Source organism: Hyperoodon ampullatus (genome assembly GCF_949752795.1).
Source record: "Hyperoodon ampullatus genome assembly, chromosome: 13".
In the NCBI taxonomy this organism is placed as follows: domain Eukaryota; kingdom Metazoa; phylum Chordata; class Mammalia; order Artiodactyla; family Ziphiidae; genus Hyperoodon; species Hyperoodon ampullatus.
Genome location: NC_136926.1, coordinates 23,483,806 through 23,510,925, shown reverse-complemented (window position 1 = coordinate 23,510,925; position 27,120 = coordinate 23,483,806). Strand labels below are relative to the sequence as shown.

At 44.0% G+C, this 27,120-nt stretch overlaps 1 protein-coding gene across 9 annotated transcripts in view; it reads right to left on the bottom strand.

Moving 5' to 3' along the window:
- The window catches only part of NF2 (NF2, moesin-ezrin-radixin like (MERLIN) tumor suppressor), a gene marked incomplete at both ends in the record, with an annotated part of 77,191 nt that extends 60,328 nt beyond the window's left edge, over nucleotides 1-16,863 (bottom strand). For all 9 annotated transcript variants that reach the window (XM_079717422.1, XM_079717426.1, XM_079717425.1 and 6 more), the window contains one exon: nucleotides 16,750-16,863. In XM_079717422.1, the coding sequence (XP_079573548.1) occupies nucleotides 16,750-16,863 (114 nt within the window). The remainder of the gene's footprint in view (nucleotides 1-16,749) is intronic.
- Between the last annotated feature and the right edge of the window lie 10,257 nt (nucleotides 16,864-27,120).

Below are 27,120 nucleotides of genomic sequence, written 5' to 3'. Positions count from 1 at the left end.
GCAATCATTCCTTTCTACTAATAATCAGGAGTTGACTTACAATAATGAACTCTCTAATGCAACAAAAATGGTGATTGTCATGCTAATGAAAAATACAAGTTTTTTAGCACCAAGCATGCTGTTGATATTCAGCAATTACCAATGGTTACAAATGTTTCCTACTAGAGCATGGACTTGAGGATATGGGGAGGGGGAAGGGTAAGCTGTGACAAAGCGAGAGAGGCATGGACATATATACACTACCAAACATAAAATAGAAAGCTAGTGGGAAGTAGCCGCATAGCACAGGGAGATCAGCTCAGTGCTCTGTGACCACCTAGAGGGGTGGGATAGGGAGGGTGGGAGGGAGGGAGATGCAAGAGGGAAGAGATATGGGAACAGATGTATATGTATAACTAATTCACTTTGTTATAAAGCAGAAACTAACACGCCATAGTAAAGCAATTATACTCCAATAAAGATGTTAAAAAAAAATGTTTCAAACACTGAGAATAAGAACTCTGCGGAGAGCTATGAATAGGAAACAATAGTAAATTCAGGGCTGGCAGCACAAAGCTCAATTTCAAATGCCTAAACATGAAGTAAAATGAACAGACTCTGAAACACCACTCATGACTAAGCGTTACCCAGTGGATTAACTCCTCCTGCCCTGGACTCTGTGAAAATTGTAATTTATATTTAAAAGTACTTCAACAAAAGGAGAGGAAAAAGGCCAATTCCTTTAGAAATGATGTGCTCTGACCCCACCTAGTGGTGTCGGAGTGATTCCTGAACTAGGACAAGTGCCTCAACTCAGCACAGGTGACTGAAGACTTCCCGAGGTCAGCACTAAATTGGTAATAAATCTTTGCTTGACAAAAATGTACTAAAGCGGGCTTCCCTGGTGGCGCAGTGGTTAAGAATCTGCCTGCCAATGCAGGGGACGTGGGTTTGAGCCCTGGGCCTGGGAGATCCCACGTGCTGCGGAGCAATGAAGCCCGTGAGCCACAACTACTGAGCCTGCGCTCTAGAACCTGCGAGCCACAACTACTGAAGCCTGTGCACCTAGAGCCTGCGCTCCACAACAAGAGAAGCCACTGCAATGAGAAGCCCGCATGTCACAATGAAGAGTAGCCCCTGTTCGCCACAACTAGAGAAAGCCACGTGCAGCAATGAAGGCCCAACGCAGCCAAAAATTTAAAAATTAAAAAAAAAAAGTACTAAAACGTGGACTTAGAATCTAAATCAGACAAAGCACAGACAGGAGGATGGAACACGTCATCCTGTCACAAACCAGAGAAGCCTCGTCATCAGTTGGCTAAAATGATTACCAGCTCTGAGAAAACTCAATTCTGGGTTTTTAAGACCACAAATGCTTTTTTAACTTCTGAAATTAAGAATAAACAAGCACCAAAAATGTTCTTGGAGAAGAATGCAAAACTAGCATGAATAACTGGAGAAGTCATCAAAAACAAAAGAGAAAAATTTCAAAATGACACATGGGGGACAAAGGAATGGAGAATAATTAAGCTTGGCAGAAATCAGAAAAGAATCCTGCTATCACAGTGGACATCGAGCTAAACAGAGACCAATTATAGAGCACATTACAAAAAAGATCCTTAAGTATACGGCATAAGGTAAAGCTCACCATATTTAGACTAACTGTGGAGTCTAGAGGGTCTACAATTACAAAGCCATGGATAACCTGAAGAAGATTCAAAGAAAATGACGGAGATGATTAAAGGAGAAAATTTACAGTGCCTCTAGCATGAGACCTTTCCTCTTTATTCTCACACTCCCAACTCATGATACGAAGCTAATGTTTACCAAGTGCTTACTATGGTCGGGCCCTGGGCTAAGTGCCTGTAAAGGTCTACCTCGTTCATGCCTTAAAACAATCCTATAAGAAAATACTATTATTCTCATTTAGAATAATAGTATTTAGGTTTAGAGAGGTAAGTCTAAGATCAATCAGGGAGACGGGGGCAGTGGTGGGTCTTCCTTCCACCTAAGCCAACTTACCCCTTCTATCAGGATGCTGGCTCTTTTCCCTAAGCAATATTTGTTCTGTCCTCTAGCAGATTTTCTCATACCTACATGCTCAAACCCTGAAATGACTTCCTACTTAAGACGGAAATATGAAACAGAAAGTTGCACAATGAGCTTCTTCTGCCCAGATCACCTAAAATAGGATGTGAAGCTGAGAGCCTTTGAAATCAAGTTCTTCCCCCTGTTTTGCAGTGGAAGAACTGAGGCCTGGGAGAAAAAAGAGATTTGCCCAAGGTCACAGAAGAGCTCCACGGAGAAGCCAGGGTTCAAACACCAGTTTGAACTCCCTCCTGGAGTTTACATCCTGGAAGGGAATCATTTGCCTCGATCTTGGGGAGTCTAGGATTTAACACCTTACTGAAATCACCAGAGTTGTTCTTTCTGTCTTCTCCTTTTGAAAGTTCCGCCCGTCATGGACCACTGTATGTCCACTTGTATGCTAAAATGATCTGTAATGTTGGTATTTAATCCAATCATAATTGTGCTTGGGTATGTGAAAATGTTTGGGATGCCAACAAACAGGAGAAGGAGGCTTTGGTTTTGATACAAGATGGTATTAGAATCTCTCACAACTCAAGTTTGAGAAATTTTTCATATTTGGCTCTTCTTACTGATAGATTGAATTATTAGAGTAAAATTCCTGCCTAGAAAAGAAATAACAGAACCGTTTAGCCTCCTGGCAAATTACATTCAGCACCCACTTTCTCAAAATGACAACTATCAAATCTTTCAAGTGGAAAAATCCCAAAGCATCAAGCCAATTGTGCAATGCAGTAAGTGGTGCAAGAAAGAGATTTTCCCCCCATCTCTGCAGCAAAAAAGTCTGAAATGATTAGCATCATTAACATGATTCATATGTTAACTACCACTGGTTCTGAAATTGAGTCCTTCTTAGAAAGCCACCTACATCTGACCTCAATAAAACCAAGAATTCCTCAAGTACCATCTCTCTTTTTTTCAAAATGCATCTTTGCATTAGCATCTTCTCGCATTAGCATCTTGCTCAGTTAATGTACAACATAAAAATAGAGCAGAAGACTAGTGGCTTCTCAGAGTTCTCTCCATCATCATAAATCAAACTACCATTACTTTCAACAGAATTATTTATTTATTTATTTTTGCGTTACACGGGCCTCTCACTGCTGTGGCCTCTCCCATTGCAGAGCACAGGCTCCGGACGCACAGGCTCAGCGGCCATGGCTCACGGGCCCAGCTGCTCCGCGGCATGTGGGATCTTCCCGGACCCGGGCACGAACCCGTGTCCCCTGCATCGGCAGGCAGACTCTCAACCACTGCGCCACCAGGGAAGCCCTCGACAGAATATTTGAACATGGTTTACAAAGAGGTATTTTCACTGGAAATTTGAGGTTTGATGAGATACAACGGCTGGACAAATCACAACAGGGCAGTCAGTGCCCATGGTGACCCAAGCCTCCTGCTTTAGGCCAACTATAGTCCCTTCGTTTCTGCCCAGCACTAAGCATTCCATGAGTCCTTAGAACAACCTTGCAGGGTCAGTAATAGTAGTTCCATTTTACTGATGTGCATGCTGAGGTTCAGAGAGCTTGAGTATCTTATCCGAGCTTTAAGTAGTTTAGCTGGAATTCCAGCCCAGGTCTGTCTTATTTCAAAGCCTGTGTACTCTCTACTACTCCCTTTTTTATTTTTATAAATTTATTTATTTTATTTTTGGCTACGTTGGGTCTTCGTTTCTGCGCACAGGCTTTCTCTAGTTGCATTGAGTGAGGGATACTCTTTGTTGTGGTGCGCGGGCTTCTCATCACGGTGGCCTTTCTGGTTGTGGAGAGCGGGCTTCAGTAGTTATGGCACACGGGCTCAGTAGCTGTGGCTTGCGGGCCGTAGAGCGCAGGCTCAGTACTTGTGGCTCACGGGCTTAGTTGCTCCGAGGCATGTGGGATCTTCCCGGACCAGGGCTCGAACCTGTGTCCCCTGCATTGGCAGGCGGATTCTTAACCACTGCACCACCAGGGAGGCCCTCTACTACTACTTTTTACTACTACTACTACTGCTTCGCTACTTTAGTGTGGTCCCTGGACCAGTAGCATTGGCATCACTCGAGAATTTGTTAGAAATGCAGAATTCTCAGTCAACCGCAGAACTACAGAATCAGAATCTGCATTTTACCAAGATCCTCAGGTCATGTATGTGTACATTAAAGCCTGACAGGCTATATGTTGTAACAGTCTGTCTCTCTGAATATCACTACTATTATTCCTTCCACTGGTTCTCAATGTGGTGGAGGATAGGGTGGAGGGAAGAGGAGTGTGTTTTGCCTTCAGGGTCAGTTGACGGTGTCTGAAGACACTTTTTAGTTGTCACAACTGGGGCAAGGTAGGAGGTGCTCCTGTAATCTAATAGGTGGAGGCCAGTGATGTCGCTACACATCCTACAGTGCACAGGGTAGTCCTCACCACAAAGAACCCTCCAGCCAAAATGTCAATAGTTTCAAGGTTGAGAAATCCTGACATTGATAATAGTGTCCATCCTCTGGGTCTGGGGTCTGTTTAAAAAAGAAAAACTAAGAGTTTTTCATTGCAAAATTATGGCCGAACAAATGTCACAAAAAATTCCTTTCCCTGTGGGTCAGTCTCTCACAACATGTATCAAATAGTAACTTCGATCAGGGGTCAGTAAACTGTGGTCCACAAGACAAGTCCAACCTACTGCAGTTTGAGAACTAAGAATGAGTTTTACACTTTTAAATGATTGAAGAAAACTTTTTTTAATTTAAAAAATTTTTTTATTTTATTTTATTTTTTGGCCATGCTGTGCGGCTTGTGGGATTGTAGTTCCCCGACCAGGGATCAAACCCGGGCCCTCGGCAGTGAAAGCGTGGAGTCCTAACCACTGGACTGCCAGAGAAATCCCCCCCCCAAATTTTAATAACATTTCCTCACCTGTGAAAATTACATGAAATTCAAATTTCAATGTCCATAAAGAAAGTTTTATTGGAACAAAGTCATGTCTATTATTTTTTAATTTTATCAAAGGCTGCTTTTTGTTTTTTTGCAGTACGCGGGCCTCTCACTGTCATGGCCTCTCCCGTTGCGGAGCACAGGCTCCGGACGCGCAGGCTCAGCGGCCATGGCTCACGGGCCTAGCCACTCCGCGGCATGTGGGATCTTCCCGGACCGGTGCACGAACCCCTGTCCCCTAGCATCGGCAGGCGGACTCTCAACCACTGCGCCACCAGGGAGGCCCTCAAAGGCTGCTTTTTAAAAAACAGCTCTATTGAGATATAATTCACATACCTTAAAATTCACCTATTTAAAGTGTACAGGTAAATGGTTTTTAGCATAGTCACCAAATTGTGCAGCCATCAGAGTCAAGTTTAGAACATTTTCATCACCTTAAAAAGAAACCTCGTACTCTTTAGCTATAGTGCCCCTATCCCCGCACCTAATTTCCCAGCCCTAAGCAATCACAAATCTACTTTCATTATAGATATCCCTATAATAGACTTGTATATGAATGGAATCATATAATATATGATCTTTTGTGACTGGCTTCTTCCACTTATAATGTTTTCAAGGTTCATCCATGTTGTAGCATGTATTGTTACCTCCTTCTTTTTTATTGCTAAATAATATCTCATTGTACAGACAGACCACATTTTGTTTATCCATTCATCATCTGATGGACATCTGGGTTGTTTCCACTTTTGGCTTTTATGAATAATGCTACTATAAACATTCATGTACAAGCTTCTCTATAGACATGTTTTCACTTTTGAGTAGATACCTACAAGTAAAATTGCTGGACCATATGGTAACTCTATGCTCAACTGTTAAAGGAACTGTCAGACTCTTCCAAAGTCGCTGCACCATTTTACATCACCACCAGTGGTATATGAGGATTCCAATTTCTTCATATTCTCACCAACACTTGTTATTATATGTCTTTTTTAAAAATTTATTTTATTTATTTATTTTTGGCTGCATTGGGTCTTCGTTGCTGCTCACAGGCTTTCTCTAGTTGCGGTGAGTGGGGGCTACTCTTCATTGCGGTGTGTGGGCTTCTCATTGCGGTGGCTTCTCTTGTTGCAGAGCATGGGCTCTAGGTGCACGGGCTTCAGTAGTTGTAGCACGTGGGCTCAGCAGTCGTGGCTCGCGGGCTCTAGAGCAAAGGCACAGTAGGTGTGGCGCATGGGCCTAGTTGCTCCACGGCATATGGGATCTTCCCGGACCAGGGTTCGAACCCGTGTCACCTGCATTGGCAGGCAGATTCTTAACCACTGCGCCACCAGGGAAGTCCCTATATGTCTTTTTGATTCTAGTCATACAACTGGTTGGCTCTCATTATGGTAAAATGGTATTTCCAATATATTTAAAATGATGAAAGGGAAGAACCTACAACCAAGATTACTCTACCTGGCAAGGATCTCGTTCAGAATTGATGGAGAAATCAAAAGCTTTACAGACAAGCAAAACCTAAGAGAATTCAGCACCACCAAACCAGCTTTACAACAAATGCTAAAGGAACTTCTCTAAGTGGGAAACACAAGAGAAGAAAAGGACCTATAAAAACAAACCCATAACAATTAAGAAAATGGTAATAGGGACATACATATCGATAATTACCTTAAACGTGACTGGATTAAATGCTCCAACCAAAAGACACAGGCTCCCTGAATGGATACAAAAACAAGACCCATATATATACTGTCTACAAGAGACCCACTTCAGACCTAGGGACACATACAGACTGAAAGTGAGGGGATGGAAAAAGATATTCCATGCAAATGGAAATCAAAAGAAAGCTGGAGTAGCAATACTCATATCAGATAAAATAGACTTTAAAATAAAGAATGGGGCTTCCCTGGTGGCGCAGTGGTTGAGAGTCCACCTGCCGATGCAGGGGATGCGGGTTCGTGCCCTGGTCTGGGAGGATACCACGTGCCGCGAAGCGGCTGAGCCCGTGAGCCATGGCCGCTGAGCCTGCGCGTCTTGAGCCTGTGGTCCGCAACGGGAGAGGCCACAAGAGTGAGAGGCCTGCGTACCGCAAAAAAAAAAAATAAATAAATAAATAAAATAAAGAATATTACAAGAGACAAGGAAGGACACTACATAATGATCAAGGGATCAATCCAAGAAGAAGATATAACAATTACAAATATATATGCACCCAACATAGGAGCACCTCAATACATAAGGCAACTACTAACAGCTATAAAAGAGGAAATCGACAGTAACACAATAATAGTGGGGGACTTTAACACCTCAGTTACATCAATGGACAGATCATCCAGACAAAAAAGTAATAAGGAAACACAAGCTTTAAATAATACATTATACAAGATGGACTTAACTGATACTTATAGGACATTCCATCCAAAAACAGCAGATTACACTTCCATGTCAAGTGCTCATGGAACATTCTCCAAGATGGATCACACCTTGAATCACAAATCAAGCCTTAGTAAATTTATGAAAATTGAAATCATATCAAGTATCTTTTCTGACCACAACGTTATGAGACTAGATATCAATTACAGGAAACAATCTGTAAAATATACAAACACATGGAGGCTAAACAATACACTACTAAATAACCAAGGGATCACTGAGGAAATCAAAATGGAAATCAAAAAATATTTAGAAACAAATGACAATAAAAACACAACGACCTGGACTTCCCTGGTGGCGCAGCAGTTAAAAATCCACCTGCCAGTGCAGGGGATACAGGTTCGAGTCTTGGTCCGGGAAGATCCCACATGCTGTGGAGCAACTAAGCCTGTGTGCCACAACTACTAAGCCTGGGCTCTAGAGCCTGCAAGCCACAACTACTGAAGCCCGCGTGCCTAGAGCCCATTCTCTGCAACAAGAGACGTCATTGCAGTGAGAAGCCCGTGCACCAAAATGAAGAGTAGCCCCCACTCACCACAACTAGAGAAAGCCCGTGCACTGCAACGAAGACCCAACACAGACAAAATAAATAAATAAATAAACAACTTTTTAAAAAAAAAACACACAAACACGAAGACCCAAAACCTATGGGATGAAGCAAAAGCAGTTCTAAGAGGGAAATTTAGAGCAATACAAGAAACAAAAAACATCTACCTACCTCAAGAAACAAGAAACATCTCAAATAAACAACCTAAACTTACACCTAAAGCAATTAGAGAAAGAAGAACAAAAAAAACCCAAAGTTAGCAGAAGGAAAGAAATCATAAGATCAGATCAGAAATAAATGAAAAAGAAATGAAGGAAACAATAGAAAAGATCAATAAAACTAAAAGCTGGTTCTTTGAGAATATAAACAAAGTTGATAAACCATTAGCCAGGCTCAACAAGAAAAAAAGCGAGAAGACTCAAATCAATAGAATTAGAAATGAAAATGGAGAAGTAACAACTGACACTGCAGAAATACAAAGGATCATGAGAGATTACTACAGCAACTCTATGCCAATAAAATGGACAACCTGGAAGAAATGGACAAATTCTTAGAAAAGCACAACCTTCCAAGACTGAATGAGGAAGAAATAGAAAATATAAACAGACCAATCAGAAGCATTGAAATTGAAACTGTGATTTAAAATCTTCCAACAAACAAAAGCCCAGGACCAGATGGCTTCAGAGACTAATTCTATCAAACATTTAGAGAAGAGCTAAAACCTATCCTTCTCAAACTCTTCCAAAATATAGCAGAGGCAGGAACACTCCCAAACTCATTCTACGAGGCCACCATCACCCTGATACCAAAACCAGACAAAGATGCCGCAAAAAAAGAAAACTACAGGCCAATATCACTGATGAACATAGATGCAAAAATCCTCAACAAAATACTAGCAAACAGAATTCAACAGCACATTATAAAAGGATCATACAACATGATCAAGTGGGGTTTACCCCTGGAATGCAAGGACTCTTCAACATAAGCAAATCAATCAATGTGATAAACCATATTAACAAACTGAAGGAGAAAAACCATATGATCATCTCAAAGATGCAGAAAAAGCTTTTGACAAAATTCAACACCCATTTATGATAAAAACCCTCCAGAAAGTAGGCAGAGGGAACTTACCTCAACATAAAAAAGGCCATATATGACAAGCACACAGCCAATATCGTCCCCAATGGTGAAAAGCTGAAACCATTTCCTCTAAGATCAGGAACAAGACAAGGTTGTCCACTCTCACCACTATTATTCAACATAGCTTTGGAAGTTTTAGCCACAGCAATCAGAGAAGAAAAGGAAATAAAAGGAATCCAAATCGGAAAAGAAGAAGTAAAACAGTCACTGTTTGCAGGTGACATGATACTATACATAGAGAATCCTAAAGATACTACCAGAAAACTACTAGAGCTAATCAATGAATTTGGTAGAGTAGCAGGATACAAAATTAATGCACAGAAATCTCTTGCATTCCTATACACTAATGATGAAAAATCTGAAAGAGAAATTAAGGAAACACTGCCATTTACCACTGCAACAAAAAGAATAAAATACCTAGGAATAAACCTACCTAAGGAGACAAAAGACCTGTATGCAGAAAACTATAAGACACTGATGAAAGAAATTGAAGATGATACAAACAGATGGAGAGATATACCATGTTCCTGGATTGGAAGAATCAACATTGTGAAAATGACTCTACTACCCAGAGCAATCTACAGATTCAATGCAATCCCTATCAAACTACCAATGGCATTTTTCACAGAACTAGAACAAAAAATTTCACAATTTGTATGGAAACACAAAAGACCCCAAATAGCCAAAGCAATCTTGAGAAAGAAAAACGGAGCTGGAGGAATCAGACTCCCTGACTTCAGACTATACTACAAAGCTACATTAATCAAGACAGTATGGTCCTGGCACAAAAACAGAAATATAGATCAATGGAACAGGATAGAAAGCCCAGAGATAAACCCACGCACATATGGTCAACTTATCTTTGATAAAAGAGGCAAGAATATACAATGGAGAAAAGACAGTCTCTTCAATAGATGGTGCTGGGAAAACTGGACAGCTACATGTAAAAGAATGAAATTAGAACACTCCCTAACACCATACACAAAAATAAACTCAGAATGGATTAATGACCTAAATGTAAGGCCAGACACTATAAAACTCCTAGAGGAAAACATAGGTAGAACACTCCATGACATAAATCACAGCAAGATCCTTTTTGACCCACCTCCTAGAGAAATGGAAATAAAAACAAAAATAAACAAATGGGACGTAATGAAACTTAAGAGCTTTTGCACAGCAAAGGAAAACATAAACAGGACAAAAGACAACCCTCAGAATGGTAGAAAATATTTGCAAATGAAGCAACTGACAAAGGATTAAACTCCAAAATATACAAGCAGCTCATGCAGCTCAATATGAAAAAAACAAACAACCCAATCCAAAAATGGGCAGAGGACCTAAATTGATATTTCTCCAAAGAAGATATACAGATTGCCAACAAACACATGAAAGCATGCTCAACAACACTAATCATTAGAGAAATGAAAATCAAAACTACAATGAGGTATCACCTCACACCAGTTAAAATGACCATCATCAAAAAATCTACAAACAATAAATGCTAGAGAGGGTGTGGAGAAAAGGGAACCCTCTTGCACTGTTGGTGGGAATGCAAATTGATACAGCCACTATGGAGAACAGTATGGAGGTTCCTTCAAAAACTAAAAATACAACTACCATACGACCCAGCAATCCCACCACTGGGCAAATACCCTGAGAAAACCATAATTCAAAAAGAGTCATGTACCACAATGTTCACTGCAGCTCTATTTACAATAGCCAGGACATGGAAGCCACCTAAGTATCCATCGACAGATGAATGGATAAAGAAGATGTGGCACATATATACAATGGAATATTACTCAGCCATAAAAAGAAATGAAACTGAGTTATTTGTAGCGAGGTGGATGGACTTAGAGACTGTCAAACAGAGTGAAATAAGTCAGAAAGAGAAAAACAAATACCATATGCTAACACAAATATATGGAATCTAAAAAGAAAAGGTTCTGAAGAACCTAGTGGCAGGACAGGAATAAAGACGCAGATGTAGAGAATGGATTTGAGGACACAGGGAGGGGGAAGGGTAAGCTGGGACAAAGTGAGAGAGTGGCATGGACATATATATACTACCAAATGTAAAATAGATAGCTAGTGAGAAGCAGCCGCATAGCACAGGGAGATCAGCTTGGTGCTTTGTGTCCACCTAAAGGGGTGGGATAGGGAGGGTGGGAGGGAGATGCAAGAGGGAGGAGATATGGGGATGTATGTATATGTATAGCTGATTCACTTTGTTGTACAGCAGAAACTAACACACCATTGTAAAGCAATTATACTCCAATAAAGATGTTAAATAAATAAATAATTTAAATATCTGTATACAAGATAATATTATGTGTAAATAGACATAGGTTTACTTCTTCCTTTCCAATATACATGCCTTTTATTTCATGTCTTGCCTAATTGTCCTGGCTAGAACCAGCAGTACAATGTTGAATAGAAGTGGTGAGAGTGGACATCCTTGTCTTATTCCTGATCTTAAAGAGTAAACATCCAGTCTTTCACCATTAAGTGTGATATTGGGCTGTTCCCTTCTATTCCTATTTTGTTGGGTGCTTTTATCATGAAATGCTGTTGCACTTTGTCAAGTGCTTTTTCTGCATCTATTGAGATAATCCTGTAATTTCTGCTTTTTGTTCTATTGATAATATATATTACATTAATTGATTTTTTGATGTTAAACCAACCTTGCATTTCTGGGATAAATCTCACTTGGTTATGGAGTATAGTTTCTTTAATATGTTGCTGGATTCCTAACATTTTTGTTAAGGATTGTGGCTTCCATACTCATAAGAGATATTGATCTCTAGTTTTCTTGTGTTATCTTTGTCTTGTTTCGCTATCAGGATAATGATGGCCTCATAAAATGAGCTGGGACGTGGTCCCTCCTCGTTTGTGAAGAATTGGTATTTATTGATCGTGAAATGTTTGGTAGAATTCAGTGGTGAAGCCACCTGGGCCACTACTGGGTAGAACATGGGTTTTTTACTGTAAGTAGTATTTTTATTGCTAATTTACTCTTTAAGTTGTTATAGGTCTATTCAGATTATCTTTCTTCTTGAGTCACTTTTGGTAGCTGGTTTCATTTTAGGAATTTGTCCACTTCATTTAAGTTATCTAACTATTTGGGATACAACTGCCATTTTATTTTTTGTTTTCTATGTTTTTCTTGTCTTTTTTACTTCTCTATTCCTCCTTTACTACTTGATTTGCATTAAGTGAATAGTTTCTAATGAAGCATTTAAATTTCTTTAATAATTTTTCCATTATTTATTTATTTATTTTTCCACTGTATTTTTAAAGATTTTTTTTTTAAGTGGTTACTCTAGGGTTTAACCACATAATCCTGACTTATCAGAATCAGCTTCAGAGGGACTTCCCTGGCGGTCCAGTGGTTAAGACTTCGCCTTCCAATGCAGGTTCAACCCCTGGTTGGGGAGCTAAGATCCCACATGCCTTGGGGCCAAGAAACAGAAGCAAAATTGTAACAAACTCAATAAAAACTTTAAAAATGGTTCACATCAAAAACTATATATATTGGACTTCCCTGGTGGTGCAGTGGTTAAGAATCCGCCTGCCAATGCAGGGGACATGGGTTCAAGCCCTGGTCCCGGAAGATCCCACATGCCGCAGAGCAACTAAGCCCATGCACCACAACTACTGAGCCTGCACTCTAGAGCCCGCAAGCCACAACTACTGAGCCTACGTGCTGCAACTACTGAAGCTGCATGCCTAGATCCCGTGCTCCACAACAAGAGAAGCCACTGCAATGAGAAGCCCACGCACCTCAACAAAGAGTAGCCCCTGCTCGCTGCAAGTAGAGAGAGCCCGCGCACAGCAATGAAAATCAAATGCAGCCAAAAAGTAAATAATTATACTAATTTAAAATATATATATATAGTAAAAAAAGAATCAGCTTCAGATTTATACTAGCTTAACTGCAGCAATTATATAGAAATGTTATTCTACATAGTTCTGTTCCCTTCCCCCTTTTTTATAGTATTATAACTATTGTATACTATTTAATAAAGTTACAAACCCAGCAATACATTGTTGTAGTTATTACTTTACCATCTGTAGTCATTTCCTTAGCCTATTACAGCTTGGTTTTCACTCACCTCCTTTGTACTGTTATTGGCACACCTATTAAACATATATTACATTTCCATGTTATAGGCCCAACAATATAGTATATACAAATATTATTGTATATTATATACAAATTATTTTATATAATTGCATTTTAAATCAGTTAAAAGAAGGAGGAAAATATACATTTATACTGTCTTTTATAATTATATTATTACATTTACTGGTGCTCTTTGATTTTTTTCACATGGATTTGAATTACTATCTGGGGTCACTTGCTTTAGGCCTGAAAAGCTTCCTTCAATATTTCTTGTAAGGTGGGTCTTTAAACAACAAAGTCTCTGTTTTTGTTTATCTGGGAAAGTCTTTATTTAACTTTGTTTTTGAAATGTCCTTTTCATTTATATCCAGCTATGCTGGAGATAGGTTTCCTAGTTGACAAGTTTTTTCTTTGAGCACTTTGAATGTTATCCCACTGCCTCTGGCCTCCACAGCTTCTGCTGAGAAGTTAGCTGTTAATCTTATTGGGGTTCCCTTATAAGTGTCAAGTCATTTTTCTCTTGTTGCCTTCCAGGTTTTCTCCCTGTCTGACTTTCAGCATTTTTACTATGATGTGTCTGTGAATCTCTTTGTGTTTATCCTCCTTGGAGTTCATTGAGCTTCCTAAATATACAGGTTATTGTTTTTCAATTAATTTAGGAAGTTTCAGCCAATTTTTTGGGAATATTTTTTCTCTCTCCTCTCCTCTGGTAGTCCCATCACACATGTTGGTGCACTGAATGATCCTCACATTTCTCTGAGGCTCTACATTTTTCTTCATTCTTCTTCTCTCTACTCTTCACCTTACATGCTCTCTATCAATCTATCTTCAAGTACACTAATTATTTCTTCTGCCTGTTGGAATCTACCTTGAGCCCCTCTAGTGAACTTTTTATTTCAGTCATTGTATTTTCTAATTCCAGAATTTTTTTTAATTAATTAATTTAATTTATTTTATTATTTTGGCTGCGTTGGGTCTTTGTTGCTGTGCACAGGCTTTCTCTAGTGTGGTGAGCGGGGGCTACTCTTTGTTGTGGTGTGCAGGCTTCTCTTTGCGGTGGCTCCTCTTGTTGCAGAGCATGGGCTCTAGGCACCCGGGCTTCAGGAGTTGTGGCACACGGGCTTAGTTGCTCCACGGCATGTGGGATCTTCCCGGACCAGGGCTCGAACCGGTGTCCCCTGCATTGGCAGGCGGATTCTTAACCACTGCACCACAAGGGAAGCCCCAATTCCAGGATTTCAATTTGGTTCTTTTTATAATTCATATCTCTTTACTGATAAAGAGTAAATCTAGTTGATGCAAAAATGTCATTATACCTTCCTTCTTAATCATGCTTTCTTTTAGTTCTGTGAACATATTTACAGCAACTCTAGGGAGTGGTTCCCCCCCACCCAACTGGGCTGGTTACTGTTATTTGCTTGTTTATTTGTTTAGTGACTGGCTGGACTGTTTTAGTGAAATCTATTTCCCCTGTAACAGTGTTAAGGCCTATGATGTTGCTCCTCAGGAAGACATATCTTTGGATTTGCCCAAAGTCACCCAAGATGACAGTGGTCTTAGTAGGACTCTCCCTCTCTTTCCCTGGTCACACCCAACCGTTAAACTCCACTAATTGTGGTATATTATTCTATTATTTTCAACAATGCCCTGGGGCATAGCTTGTTCTATAAAGTAATCCAATCAAAAGGTGGCTCTTTTGAGATTAGTGTTTGATATTTGTTCTGACCCCAGGAGGGCTCTTCCTAGCTGTCTTATTCTCTCCTGCAAACTAGCTGGCTTACAGTCTAGGCTGTATCTTTATTAAATCCACAAATCTCCTCCCAATTGCCTTTCACTAAAACCTCCACAGTTCTTGAAAGCACCCTTAGGCATAAATTTCTCCACACTCTACTACAAATGAAGTCACTACTTTCTGGGAAGAGATTAGGAGCCTGCTTCTCCCTCCAGGCAAAATCTCTGAGCTCTTGATAGAAGGGGGGAGGGGGAGACACACTAGCCTGAGGTCTTCTCAGTTTGCCTCTCCTGGCTGGTACCACCATCTCACAAACTGAGGGTGGGGATAGAGCAACTGGGACCACAGTACTCTCGGTGGGCCATGCCCAGAGTACAGCTTCCATTCCATAAGTGGGAGCTGGGTGAAGGAAGGAAGCCCCATCTTTCAGCTTCACTCACCCAGGATTTAGCCTCAGCAGCAAGTAGCCTTGGGCAGGAGAAGCCCTAAAGTCATGCTCCTCCTGGGAAGAAAGCTGTCTGACTGGGAGCTAGGGGGAGAGGGAGCCCAGTGTACTGGGTTGCAGCCATTGTCGAGAGCTGGGAGCAGGGACGGTAGTAGTGGTCTTGGTTCAAATACCACAAACTCTCACGACTTCCCTGGCAGTCCAGTGGTTAAGACTCCATGCTTCCACTGCAGGGGGCGTGGGTTCGATCCCCAGTCAGGGAACTAAGATCCCTTATGCCTCTCGGCCAAAACAAAAACAAATATCACAAATTCTTGCCTTTCTTACCGAATTTTCATAGATTTTCTTGAGTAGCTGTTTCTTCACTTGATGTCTGCCCTTAGGACAATTTCCGGAGGGTTTAAATTGTTTTTTTTTTTTAATGTTTTACCAGTTTACAGGGAACCAGGTCAGTGGAGCTCCTCACCCTGTCATGCTGGAAGTTGATCCTGTCTAAGGCTGCTTTTGTGCTACCATGGTAGAGCTGAGTTGAGTAGTTGCAACTGAGACCCTAAAGCCAGCAAAGCTGAAAATATTTACTATGTGGGCCTTTACAGAAAAAGTTTGCCAACCCCTGACTTAGGTTACTGCTGCCAATGCTGCTGGTCCACAGGCCACACTTTGAGTAGCAAGGACTTAAGCTACTTCAGAGGCAGTACTGTATTGGCTAAGATCTCGAGTCAAAACCCCCCTTCGCCATTTACTAGATATATGGTTTGGGGTACCTACCTCATTGAGTTGTTTTGAGAATTAAGTGTATGAATATCTGGCATTTAGGAAGTATTCAATAAATGATAACTGTTACCATCATGATAGAAACTGTATGGAAAGTTTAAGACACCATCTCTTTCCTCAAAGCTTTTTTTTTTCCCCAGAAAATTTAAGCTGTGAAAAAGGGAAACAAGTACTATAGACTTTCCAATAAAACGAGATGCAACTTATAATATCTGGGGTACATAATATTATCTAATAAAGTTTAAACTGTATAGAGCTGGAGCTTAAGCGTGACACTAAAAACTAGAATTCGCTACCACGAATGCTTTCAGACTCTTGCAGTAACAATGAATGAAAACCTTCAGGAAGTGCTTCCAAACCCGAAAGCCCCATTGAAAAAAAGCAGCGATTATCTTTAACATGAGGATTTGGGCCTAGATGGCCCCTTCCAGTTCTGGTTGACTCTATCTTTGCCCAGAGCTGATATAAACAGAATCCCGAAGCTTCCACTTCCACTGTCACCGCGGCAAGGGCGTCCGCGTCGGTGCCGGACCAGCACCCGGCCCGATCCCGCCGCGCTCCCCTTCGCCGCAGCCCGTTGCAGCCAGTTACCTCGCAATTGAACTCCATCTCCGCGTCCATGGTGACGATCCGCACTGTGAACGTCTTGGGCTGCTTCCTCTTGAGCGAGCTGAAGCTCATTCGGGAAGCGATGGCCCCGGCCATGGCGCGGGGCTCAGGTTCGGGACCCTCGCTCCCCGAGGCCTGCGCTCTGGACCTTTTAGCCTCCCTGGAGGAGCCTCACAGGCCTCAGGGCCACCATGGTGGCCGGCCGGCCGGCCCGGGAGCTGACTGAGCGGCGCGGGCCCCCAGCGGCCAGCATGGACCGCGAGGACCCTGCCCCGGGAACCGAAATGGGAGTTGGGGGGCGGACCCTGACGGCCAGGGGAAGGGATCGCGATCGGGGACCGACGGGGCGGGCACGGCCCGGCTCTCCGGGACTCGGGCCGGGGACGCTGGTGACGCCCAGGGACGGGGCCCCTAGACGCCGGCGGCCCAGACCCCGCGCGCTTCTCAGCCTCCGAGGGAGGTGTCGGGGCCGCGCTGCAGCCGGGCACGCACGTGCGCGCGTGGCTGTCACCGTCTTCACTCCGCGCGCCCGCGGGAAGCGTCCCCTCCCCGCAGCCCCCGGCCTGCTCCCCGCCCCGCCCTCGGGCCCCCTAGATCACTACACGCGGCGCAACCGAACTCGGCGGCTGCCGCCCCGACGCCGCGGTTGGCTGAGAACCCCGAGGGAGGAGGAATTTTCCCGCTCTGTTCCACCTTCTTCAACAACACTTCACCAATTGGAAGTTCCGATCTAATTGGAGGCGCCGGCCTGGGCTCGGCGTTGAGTGGCTGAGGCGGCAGTCTCTCCGAATGCTTTTGTTCGCAGGGGTAAGCCTACTCCAGCAAGACTGGTTGAGGTGGCGGAGCCCGGCTCGCCTTTCCCGGGAAAACACGTAGAGGCTCGTGCCGGGGCGAGAGAGACGGGTCACCCCTGGTACCGCGAGGGACTGCCCTTCGGACCAAGTCTGCGCCGCGTGTGGCCCCCCAGGGGATCGTGTTTCGGACACCAGGCGGATAATCCTGTTTAGCACTTAATTAATTACATGTACTGATCTCTGTTTCTCAAACTTTCAAATCACTTGTGGAGGCCGTTTAGGTAGCCGGCACTTTCCCCCCAAGTCCTTCTTCTCTTTAGGAGAAATTCTAATCATTACCGAGGGAGAGGGTAATAATTGTTCCTACGTTATGGGGTTGTTGGGGACTATAAAGCTTTAGAACGGTGGCTGGTCATATTAGGTTGAATCCTATGAAATTGCTCTTTTTGTAGATTTTTTTTTTTAATGAAATTATTTTGGGGGAATTCCCTGGCGGTCCAGTGGTTAGGACTCCGCACTTCTACGGCGGAGGGCCCGGGTTCAATACCTGGTCGGGGAATTAAGATCCCGCAAGCCACTGCCCTGACAAAAAAAGAGCATTTTTCATTTTACACTGTGTGATTTCCAATTTATTTCGGATCATATACGTGTACTGTTTATTTTTTTAATGTCATCAAGGGTTATATGGATGTGTGTGTGTGTGTGTGAGGTGGGGAAGTATAACTTTGTGTATCTAAAAAAAAAAATCCTATTTTTGAATAACTCTTAATGGTTGAATACCTGAATGGTTGATCAAGAAGCATTCCACGAATAACTATCATTAGCATCACCCCAACCCTACAGGTGAAGAAATAGAAGCTCAGCATGACAGAGCTACTTGCTGGCTATCACCCAACTAGTGAGGGGCAAAGCTGGAACTCAAACCGAGGCCTGTCTCACCCAGAGGCTGTTGGTATCACCTCTACTCTGCTCTGCTTCCCTGGTGGTGGCTTCTAAATTGCTCCTCCCTGTTCTGGCCCCAAGACCATGAAATACAGTTTTGGAACACTGAGCAGACACTGTTGCTGTAACTATACTAATAGCATAAATTAGCTCTTTTCCATGGGCCCCGGCGGTGCCCGTGAAGCACCAGCCAGGCCCCAGGAATCATTTGCTGGCACACTCAGCAAGGCTGCCAGGCTGCCGTGGGGGAACTTTATGTCTTGCCTACTGCTAGCAAACTCTCCCCACCAAACTGGTTGTTTAGGGCACTCTAGCGTGGGAGTGTCTTTATTTTCATTGCTTCAGTTCTTCCCTGCAGGTGGGAAAACCAGGCTGGATTCTCCTACGGGCTCCCCACAGGGACAACAAATCAGGGCTTTAACCCAGGGCCAAGACTGCTGACAGAAAATAAGTGACTCTGAGAACCCACTGAGGAGTAGCAAGAAGAGGTGGATCAGCAGGGGCTAAAAATGACATTGATGACCAGTAATAGCTCATTTTTATGGAGGGCTCTCTAGGTGCTAGGCACTGGGCTAATTGGCCAAACATGCTGTTAACATTCCTGGGGGACATCCAGGTAGATGTATGGGTCTGGACCTCAGAAAGGAGGCCAGGGCCAGGAATCAAAATAGACGTGGTAGAATATTATGCTGGCATTAAAAGTGCTGTTCACACAGAATAAATAGAGATGGTAATAGTACATACCAGATAAGGTTTTGAGAAAGAAAAATTCAGGTAGGGCTTACTAAGAAAGACCTGGCACACAGACACCAGTTACTGAATATTTGTTGCATGAATAAGTGAAGGACATGAGGAAATACTTACAGTCTCAACTATGGGAACAATGTTAATAGCTGCCATATATTAAGTGCTTACCATATAAGGTACTCTGCAAAGTGCCTGGCATGCTTCTTCTGATCTTTATCAAAACCCTATTTGGTAGGTATATGTCCCTTGTTTATACATGGGGAAACTGGATAAGGCTGAAATGAAGTAATTTACCCAAAATCATAATTGGTAGAGTTGCAATTTTCATATAGGACTGTTTTAATCCAGATCTCACCTGATATATTTTGTTCCTTCATTCTTCCAGAAGATCAGAGTTTCTCCAAGTGACATCCTTTCCCTCCAGGGGGGCATTTGGCAATGTCTGGAGATTTTTTGTTTTTTTTTGTTTTTGGTTGTCACAACCAGGGGGTGCCTCTCTCCCCTCTATGGGGAGATGAAGGATGTGTGACCTGGTACCTAAGACTTCTGAGGCGATAGCCTTTTTAATTAATTTATTTATTTTTTAAGTCCACACCAGCAGCTTGCTGGATCTTAGTTCCCCACCAGGGATTGAACCTAGGCCTCGGCAGTGAAGGCATGGAGTCCTAACCACTGGACTGCAAGGGAATTCCCCTGAGGCCATAGCTGGGATGCTCCAAGGCGTTATCCTAAAGCACTGAGCCTGGATGAAAGTAGTTGCCGATAACAGCTCCTACCTGAATAACGGTGAGTAAGAACCTACAAGGCCTGGGACTTCCCTGGTGGTCCAGTGGTTAAGAATCCACCTTCCGAAGCAGGGAACATGGGTTCAATCCCTGGTCAGGGAACTAAGATCCCACAGGCCACAGGGCAACTAAACCCAGGTGCTGCAACTAGAGAGCCCATGTGCTCTGGAGCCCACGTGCCGCAACTAAGACTTGACGCAGCCATAAATAAATAAATAAATACTTTTAAAAAAGAAAAAAAGTACAAGGCCTTAGGAAATCACTGGTGCTCACCCTCTTCCCTTCAGGCCCAGGACTAAAGATTCTTGAATTTGCCCAGACTGTCACCTGCAGTGTTGGAAGCAGGCAGATCTGAGTAGCAATTTCTACTTTTCTGTGACCTTGGGCATAACTTAGCTTCTCTGAGCCTCAGTTACCTCATCTGTAAAAATGGGCATAATAATAAATGATATAACATGTTTAAGAGTCACTCTTAAATAGGAATTAATATTTATTGAGCACTCTAAGGTGCTGTGTAACCTAAAAAAGTTTTTTTTTTTTAACCATTTCTGGACCTCCGTTTCATCATCACTTTAAATGGGGAGAATAGGAAATGGGATTGCAAATACCAAAGCCTAAGAGCACATATAGATAGATCTTTAACTGGTGCTCATTTTCATATGCATGCATTTGCATTTAATTCTCATGATTAAGTAGATTATTATACCCATTTGACAGTTAAGAAAACAGAGACGCCCAAAGCTAAGTTACTGGCCAAAGACCACACAGCCTAATAGAGATACAGCCTGGATCCCAAACCCAGGTCTCTAACCCGGGTCCATGGCCTTTCAAGGACAGCATGCTGCAGGTTGCAAGGGGCCTTGTCTACAGCAGGCACTGAAAAATGACTGTTTTCTGGCCTAAAATTCATGCTCATGCCTAATTCGAAATTTTTGCTATTCCTTTTTCTTTTCTTTTTTTGAAGATGTTGGGGGTAGGAGTTTATTAATTAATTAATTTATTTTGGCCGTGTCGGGTCTTCGTTTCTGTGCGAGGGCTTTCTCTAGCTGTGGCAAGCGGGGGCCACTCTTCATCGCGGTGCACGGGCCTCTCACTATCGCAGCCTCTCTTGTTGCGGAGCACAGGCTCCAGACGCGCAGGCTCAGTAGTTGTGACTCACGGGCCTAGTTGCTCCGCGGCATGTGGGATCTTCCCAGACCAGGGCTCGAACACGTGTCCCCTGCATTAGCAGGCAGATTCTCAACCACTGCGCCACCAGGGAAGCCCAATTTTCTGCTATTTCTGTGCTCCTTACTGTGGTAGATAATTTTGAGTCTCAAGCTGACATTCTGTATTAGTTTCCAAGGCTGCTGTAGCAAAATCACACAAACTGGGTGGCCCAGAGCAAAAGAAATGTATTATCTCACAGCTCTGGAGGCTAGAAGTCTGAGATCAAGGTGTCAGCAGGGCCCTGCTCCTTCTGTAACCTGTAGGGGAGGATCTTTTCCTTGGCTCTTGCAGCTTCTGGAATCTCCAGATGTTCTCTGGCTTGTGGCTGCATCGCTCTAGTTTTCCTATGGTGTTCTCCCTGTGTCTCTTCACATCCTCTTCCCTCTGTGCCTGGCTGTCTACGTGTCTGTTTCCCCTTTTTATAAGGACACCAGTCAGGCTGGGTTAGAGCCCACCCTAATGACCTCATTATAACTTGATTACCTCTGTAAAGACCCTATTTCCAAATAATGTCACATTCTGAGGTGCTGGGCTTAGGACTTCAATATCATTTTTAGGGCACACATGAGAAAAACACTCCTGTGTTTCTCCTTTACTCTCATACCCACAGTACTTCTGACACCAAATGCATGGGTTTTCCACACTAAGCAATCTTCTGGGACACCAGCTGCATGTCGTATAATTTAATCCAATTCTGACACTAACTAGAGTTAGTACAGACCCCACAGGTTAAGGGCTCAGTCCCACGAGACTGCCCCCCACCCTCGCCCCTGGCTTCAGGCGCCAATCAGAATTCCAAGTTGTAATCTAAACTTCTGGAGGACTGGTTATAAATCAGGGATCCTGTGACCTCCTCCTTGGGTTTGATAATTTGCTAGAATGGCTCGTAGAACTCAAGGAAACACTTAGGTTAACCGGTTTTTTATTTAATAAAGGATACAGATGAACAGCCAGATGAAGAGACACATAGGATGAAGTTTGCAGTGGTCCAGGGAGCAGGAACTTCTGTTCCCGTGGCATTGGGGTGCACCACCTTCCAAGCACATGCATGTGTTCACCAACCTGGAAATTCTCTGAACCCCATTCTTTTGGAGGCTTTCTCATGTAGGCATGATCCATCATCAACTCAACCTCTAGCCTTTCTTCCGTTCCAGGAGGATGGGGGCTGGGGCTAAAAGCTCCAGGCTTCTAATGATGGCTTAATCTTTCTAGTAACCAGCCCGCATCCAGGAGCCCATCAAGCATTGCCTCATTAGAGCAAAAGATGTTCCCATCACCCAGGAAATTCCAAGGGATTTAGGAGCTCTGTGTTAGGAACCAGGTTCAAAGACCAAATAATTTGAACACATAGGGCTCCTGGTGCTTTTATCACTTAGGAAATTACAAGAGTTTTAGGAGCTCAGGTGCCAGGAACTGGGGTCAGAGACCACATAAAGATTTTCTATTATTTCACAGGACACAATTCAACCTACAACATTCCCCTTCGAGCAGTGGGCTCCAGGAGCCATATTTCTACCAGGATATCTGGGGGAGGTCCAGGGAAGTCCCTTTTTTTTTCAGGAAGGATGCTTTCTGTAAACTTCACATGATTCAAAACGTTGCATACCAAGACCCATGTTTCCCCATAGGAATGAATGTGAAGGAGGCGATGAAATGCGCTCCCACAGCTCGTAAATCTATAACCATCTTACCACATTTTTGCTTTTGATGCTACTTCGTGTCTTTGCTGCGTTATCTCTATCCGCTGGCACTCTCCCAAATTTTCTGCACCGCCTGTCACGGAGGTGGTTCAATCTTCTTCACGGTGTTCTATCACGTCCAATAGTCGCTCCAAAGTATTGATTTGGGGGCGTGGTTTTCAGCATTGACCTCTCTACTTCATGAACGATGTTGTTGAATGACGTTGTTATAGCTTTTTAAAGTTGTTTATAATGACAGTGAGTGGCAAAATAACAGCTCAGTAGTCACAAAGAGGCAGTTGCTGGAGTCCAAAGCATGCTAACAACTGTGTGATTTGCTCCATAGTGACACAGAATGTGGTCGTTTTCCGGCTGTAGTGGCGCCGCCTTGTGGCATCAGCGTAAACACAATTTATAATTTATTCCAACCCAACAGCTTTGAAATTGTTCAGTATTTAACCGGTTAAAATGTTCTCTTTCTCTGGCATTTGTATGATTTCCAGTTTACACATGGGGTGGCACATTGATCATGTTTTTATGTGGCACTGTGTCAAAGTCACAAAATTCATATACATATATGATGCATACTACAGAAGGGTTGGAACTTGGCAGTGTGGCTCATGCCCCAGCCGAGACATAAAAGCTTTCTTGTCTTTCCTGTCACTCCTGTTCGGGGTCTCATAGGAACTGGAGGATGCAATTCTCAGAGAGCAGTTGGGCCCGAGCATAAAAGCCCATCAATAAGGAGCGGGTGACACTGCCACAGCTGGGTAATTTGTCTCTTTGCTCTTCTGCAGCCCATTCAGTGATGATCTATTTGTCCCAGGGAATAGATGATGGCAGGTTTGTCCATATTTTACACTTATGAACCTGCCTGATCCTCTTCGCCTGGCTCTGCCCATCTGTCTTTGTCCCTGCTCCTCTCATTTCACTTCACAGATTGGGCAGTAGGTCTTGGCAATGAGTTATGAAGGTAGAGCCCATGAGGGCATCTTTGGGAAATGAGGGAGGGAGAAGAAGAAATGGGTCAGCTCCCTGCAGAGAGGGGAGGCTGAACAGGTTCAGGAGAAAGAGATGCCACAGACTCCGTGGTGAGCAGGAAGGGACCTCAGAGAGGAAGGGGAAGGGGAGATCCCAGAACAAAAGACAATGATGCTGGGGAGGCCTGCTCGTAGAAGATGGCTTGAAGAGCTGAGTCCAATCCCAATAACTAAGTTGGGCCTAGTGCAGAACATAATTGTGGTAGCCAGCCTCCAAGAATCTCGCGTGTAGATATTCACACCCTTGTAATGTCCCCTCCCACACTGAGCAGGGCTGACAGGTGTAACCAATGGGATATTCAGAAATGACAGTGTGATTTCCAAGGCCAATTCATAAAAGTCCTTGGGGGACTTCCCTGGCGGTCCAGTGGTTACGACTCCGTGCTTCCACTGCAGGGGGCACGGGTTTGATCCCTGTTCGGTGGAACTAAGATCCCACATGCTGCACGGCCTGGCCGAATTAAAAAAAAAAAAAAGTCCTTGAAGTTTCCACCTTACTCTCTCTTGGATCACTTGCGCTCGGGGAAGGCACCTGCCATGGGGTGAAGACACCCAAGCAGCATCTGGAGAAGCACACGTGGCAAGGAACTGAGGCACCTGGCCAACAACCAGCACTGACTTGCCAGGTGTGTGAGCGGCCCACCTTGGAAGCAGATCTCACAGCCTCCGTCAGGCCTTCAGATGACCACAGCCCAAGACAATAACTTGACTGCAAAATTGTGGGAGACCCTGAGCCAGAAACAGCCCAGCTAATCACTCATTCCTGAATTCCTGACCCATTTGGAACCGTGTGAGATCATAAATGTTTATTGTTTCAAGCTGCTAAATTTGGGGGTAATTTATTCTGCAGTAATTGGAAATGGTCTAATTATATAACTCCTTATTTGCAGAATTGTCATCCAACATCCATCTGGTTACTGCCCAGAATGCACGGTCCATGGGGCAGGGACCCATTCATACCAGGTGCTCAGTTAACGAGCATTGCATGTCACTGAGTGCCATAAAGACAGCCCCCCTGCCCTGCCACTTCAAACAGGGTAAATGGGGTTAGTTAAGCAAGGAAAAGATTCTGGGGTGGAGTGGATGTGTGTCCTGGGGAGAGGGAAAGGGCCACAGTTAGGATAACCGTACATCCCAGTTTGCCCAGGATAGAGGGGTTTCCTGGGATAGGGGACATCTAGTGCCCAAACTGGGAAAGTCTGGGGTAAACTGGAATGAGCTGATCACCCTAGCTGGGGTGGGGGTGGAGATCTCGAAGCTGAATTTCCAGTGAGCCAGCCGCACTGGTTCACATGGCCTGGGTATGGAGACTCATCTCCCATCTCTCCCGGTCAGGGGTGAGACCGTGCTCCCGGAGGACCTAGTTTGATCCTCCTATCCCACTCGAATAGGGAGAGATGGGAAGACCATCTTAGAAATGCCTAGACCAGTGTGAGGAGGCTGCAGGTCAGCCCTCCCTTGTTTTCTCCAGCAGAGGTGGCTAGAAACACCAAGAATTTGGTGAGGACTCTCACCCTAGACCAGGAGGGCCACCCCTTCCCTGTCCAGGGGTCCTGGCTTCCTGTGGCTTGATTGCCAAATGCCCTCCACCACATGGCCAGTAAGTTGCTGTGCAGCCTCTGTTGGCACAATCCAGTGACAGGTCACCAAGGCTGCCCACTCCATTGTTAGGAAAGTATTCCTTGTACTGAGAGAGAAGATGCCTCCACATCATCTCCACCCTCTGATGACATTCGATGGTGCTGAACAATCCGAACCCATTCCTTCCTGGGGGCCCTTTCGCGTACTGTGCACACATTGCTTCCTCTGCCTGAGTCTCTCCTTGTCCTGCTCCCTTCTGGCTGACTCTCCCTGCTTAGCCTTTAAAGCTTAGGTCTAAAATCAGGCCACCTGTGAGGCCCGATCAAGATGGTCACACCCACCTCTACACGCCTGCCACACCTGGTTTCTCCACCGCATGACACCAGTGACACGTTACTTGCTACACTTCCATCTACCCATCAGGGCTTTTCCTGAGTGTCTGTGTCTGGGAACCCTCCAATCATGCTGACTTCCAGAATGAGGAGCTCACTCTCTTTTTGTCCCTCTGATAAACCCAAGGAGCAACTGGGCCCAGCTGTGTCTTCTTTGTTAACACAGAGAGCAGGCCCCAGGCTCATGGCCCTCTGCCTTAGCTACAAGGTATGGGCGATACTGTTATCTGTTGCAGTATCTGTTGCAAATACTTTTGCATTTATTTTGATGGTTCTGCCTGTGTATTAACAGTTGATTTCGGTTTTTTATTTATCATGATGATATACAGTATCCTTTTAAAATAAATCATGCAAAGAATACATGTTCATTGTAGCAACTTTAGAAAACACAAGAAAAAAAAATCATGGTTCAAGCCTCACTTCCTTATAGAAGTTATCATTGACCCTCAAGGTCTATATAGGACCTCGAATTTTCTCTTTCCCACTCCCCATTATAAGTCCTCATAACTCCACATACTTCTTCATGGCCTCTATCACAGTTGGCAAAAAATATTTTTGTGTATATTTTTCACTTATTCAGTAAACATTTAGTATGTCAGGCAGGAGAGAGGAGGAGAGGGGTAGGCCTAAGGTCTCTGCCCAGGAGGTTAGTACCAGCTTGATTTTGTCTCCCTGGCCAGGCCTTAAGTTCCAAGAGGGCTGGGGGCTTGTTGTTCTGGCCGCCTTTGGTGTCTCAGAGCTAACCACATGGCCTAGCCACGTGGACTCAATATTTGCTGAAGGAATCACAAAATCAAAGCCTGTCCTCACTCCTCCACCCCAGGCACACCACGGTGACCGTCAGCGTCAGCCTCAGCGGGTGGACATACTTTTAGGCACACATCCAGTCTCTCTGGAAGTTATTAGGCTCCTGGGCCCCCCTGTGGGGTCTGCAGGCCCTCTGCTCCTGCTGAGGTCTGTGACCTGGGGGACTGTGAGCCGAGAGGAGACTAGTTTGGAAGTTAGGCACAAGACCTGGGCAGAGCAGGAGAAGGGCGTGGGGCCCCAGGAGGCCCAGGCATCGATGGTAGGGGGGGATGGAAAGGGAAAAGGAGATGATGGAGAGAAAGTGTCCCTGCAACCCAGAGCCTTGCCCATCTGTCTTAAATTGTTAGGGGGTTTTCCTTTCATAATATGATAAACGC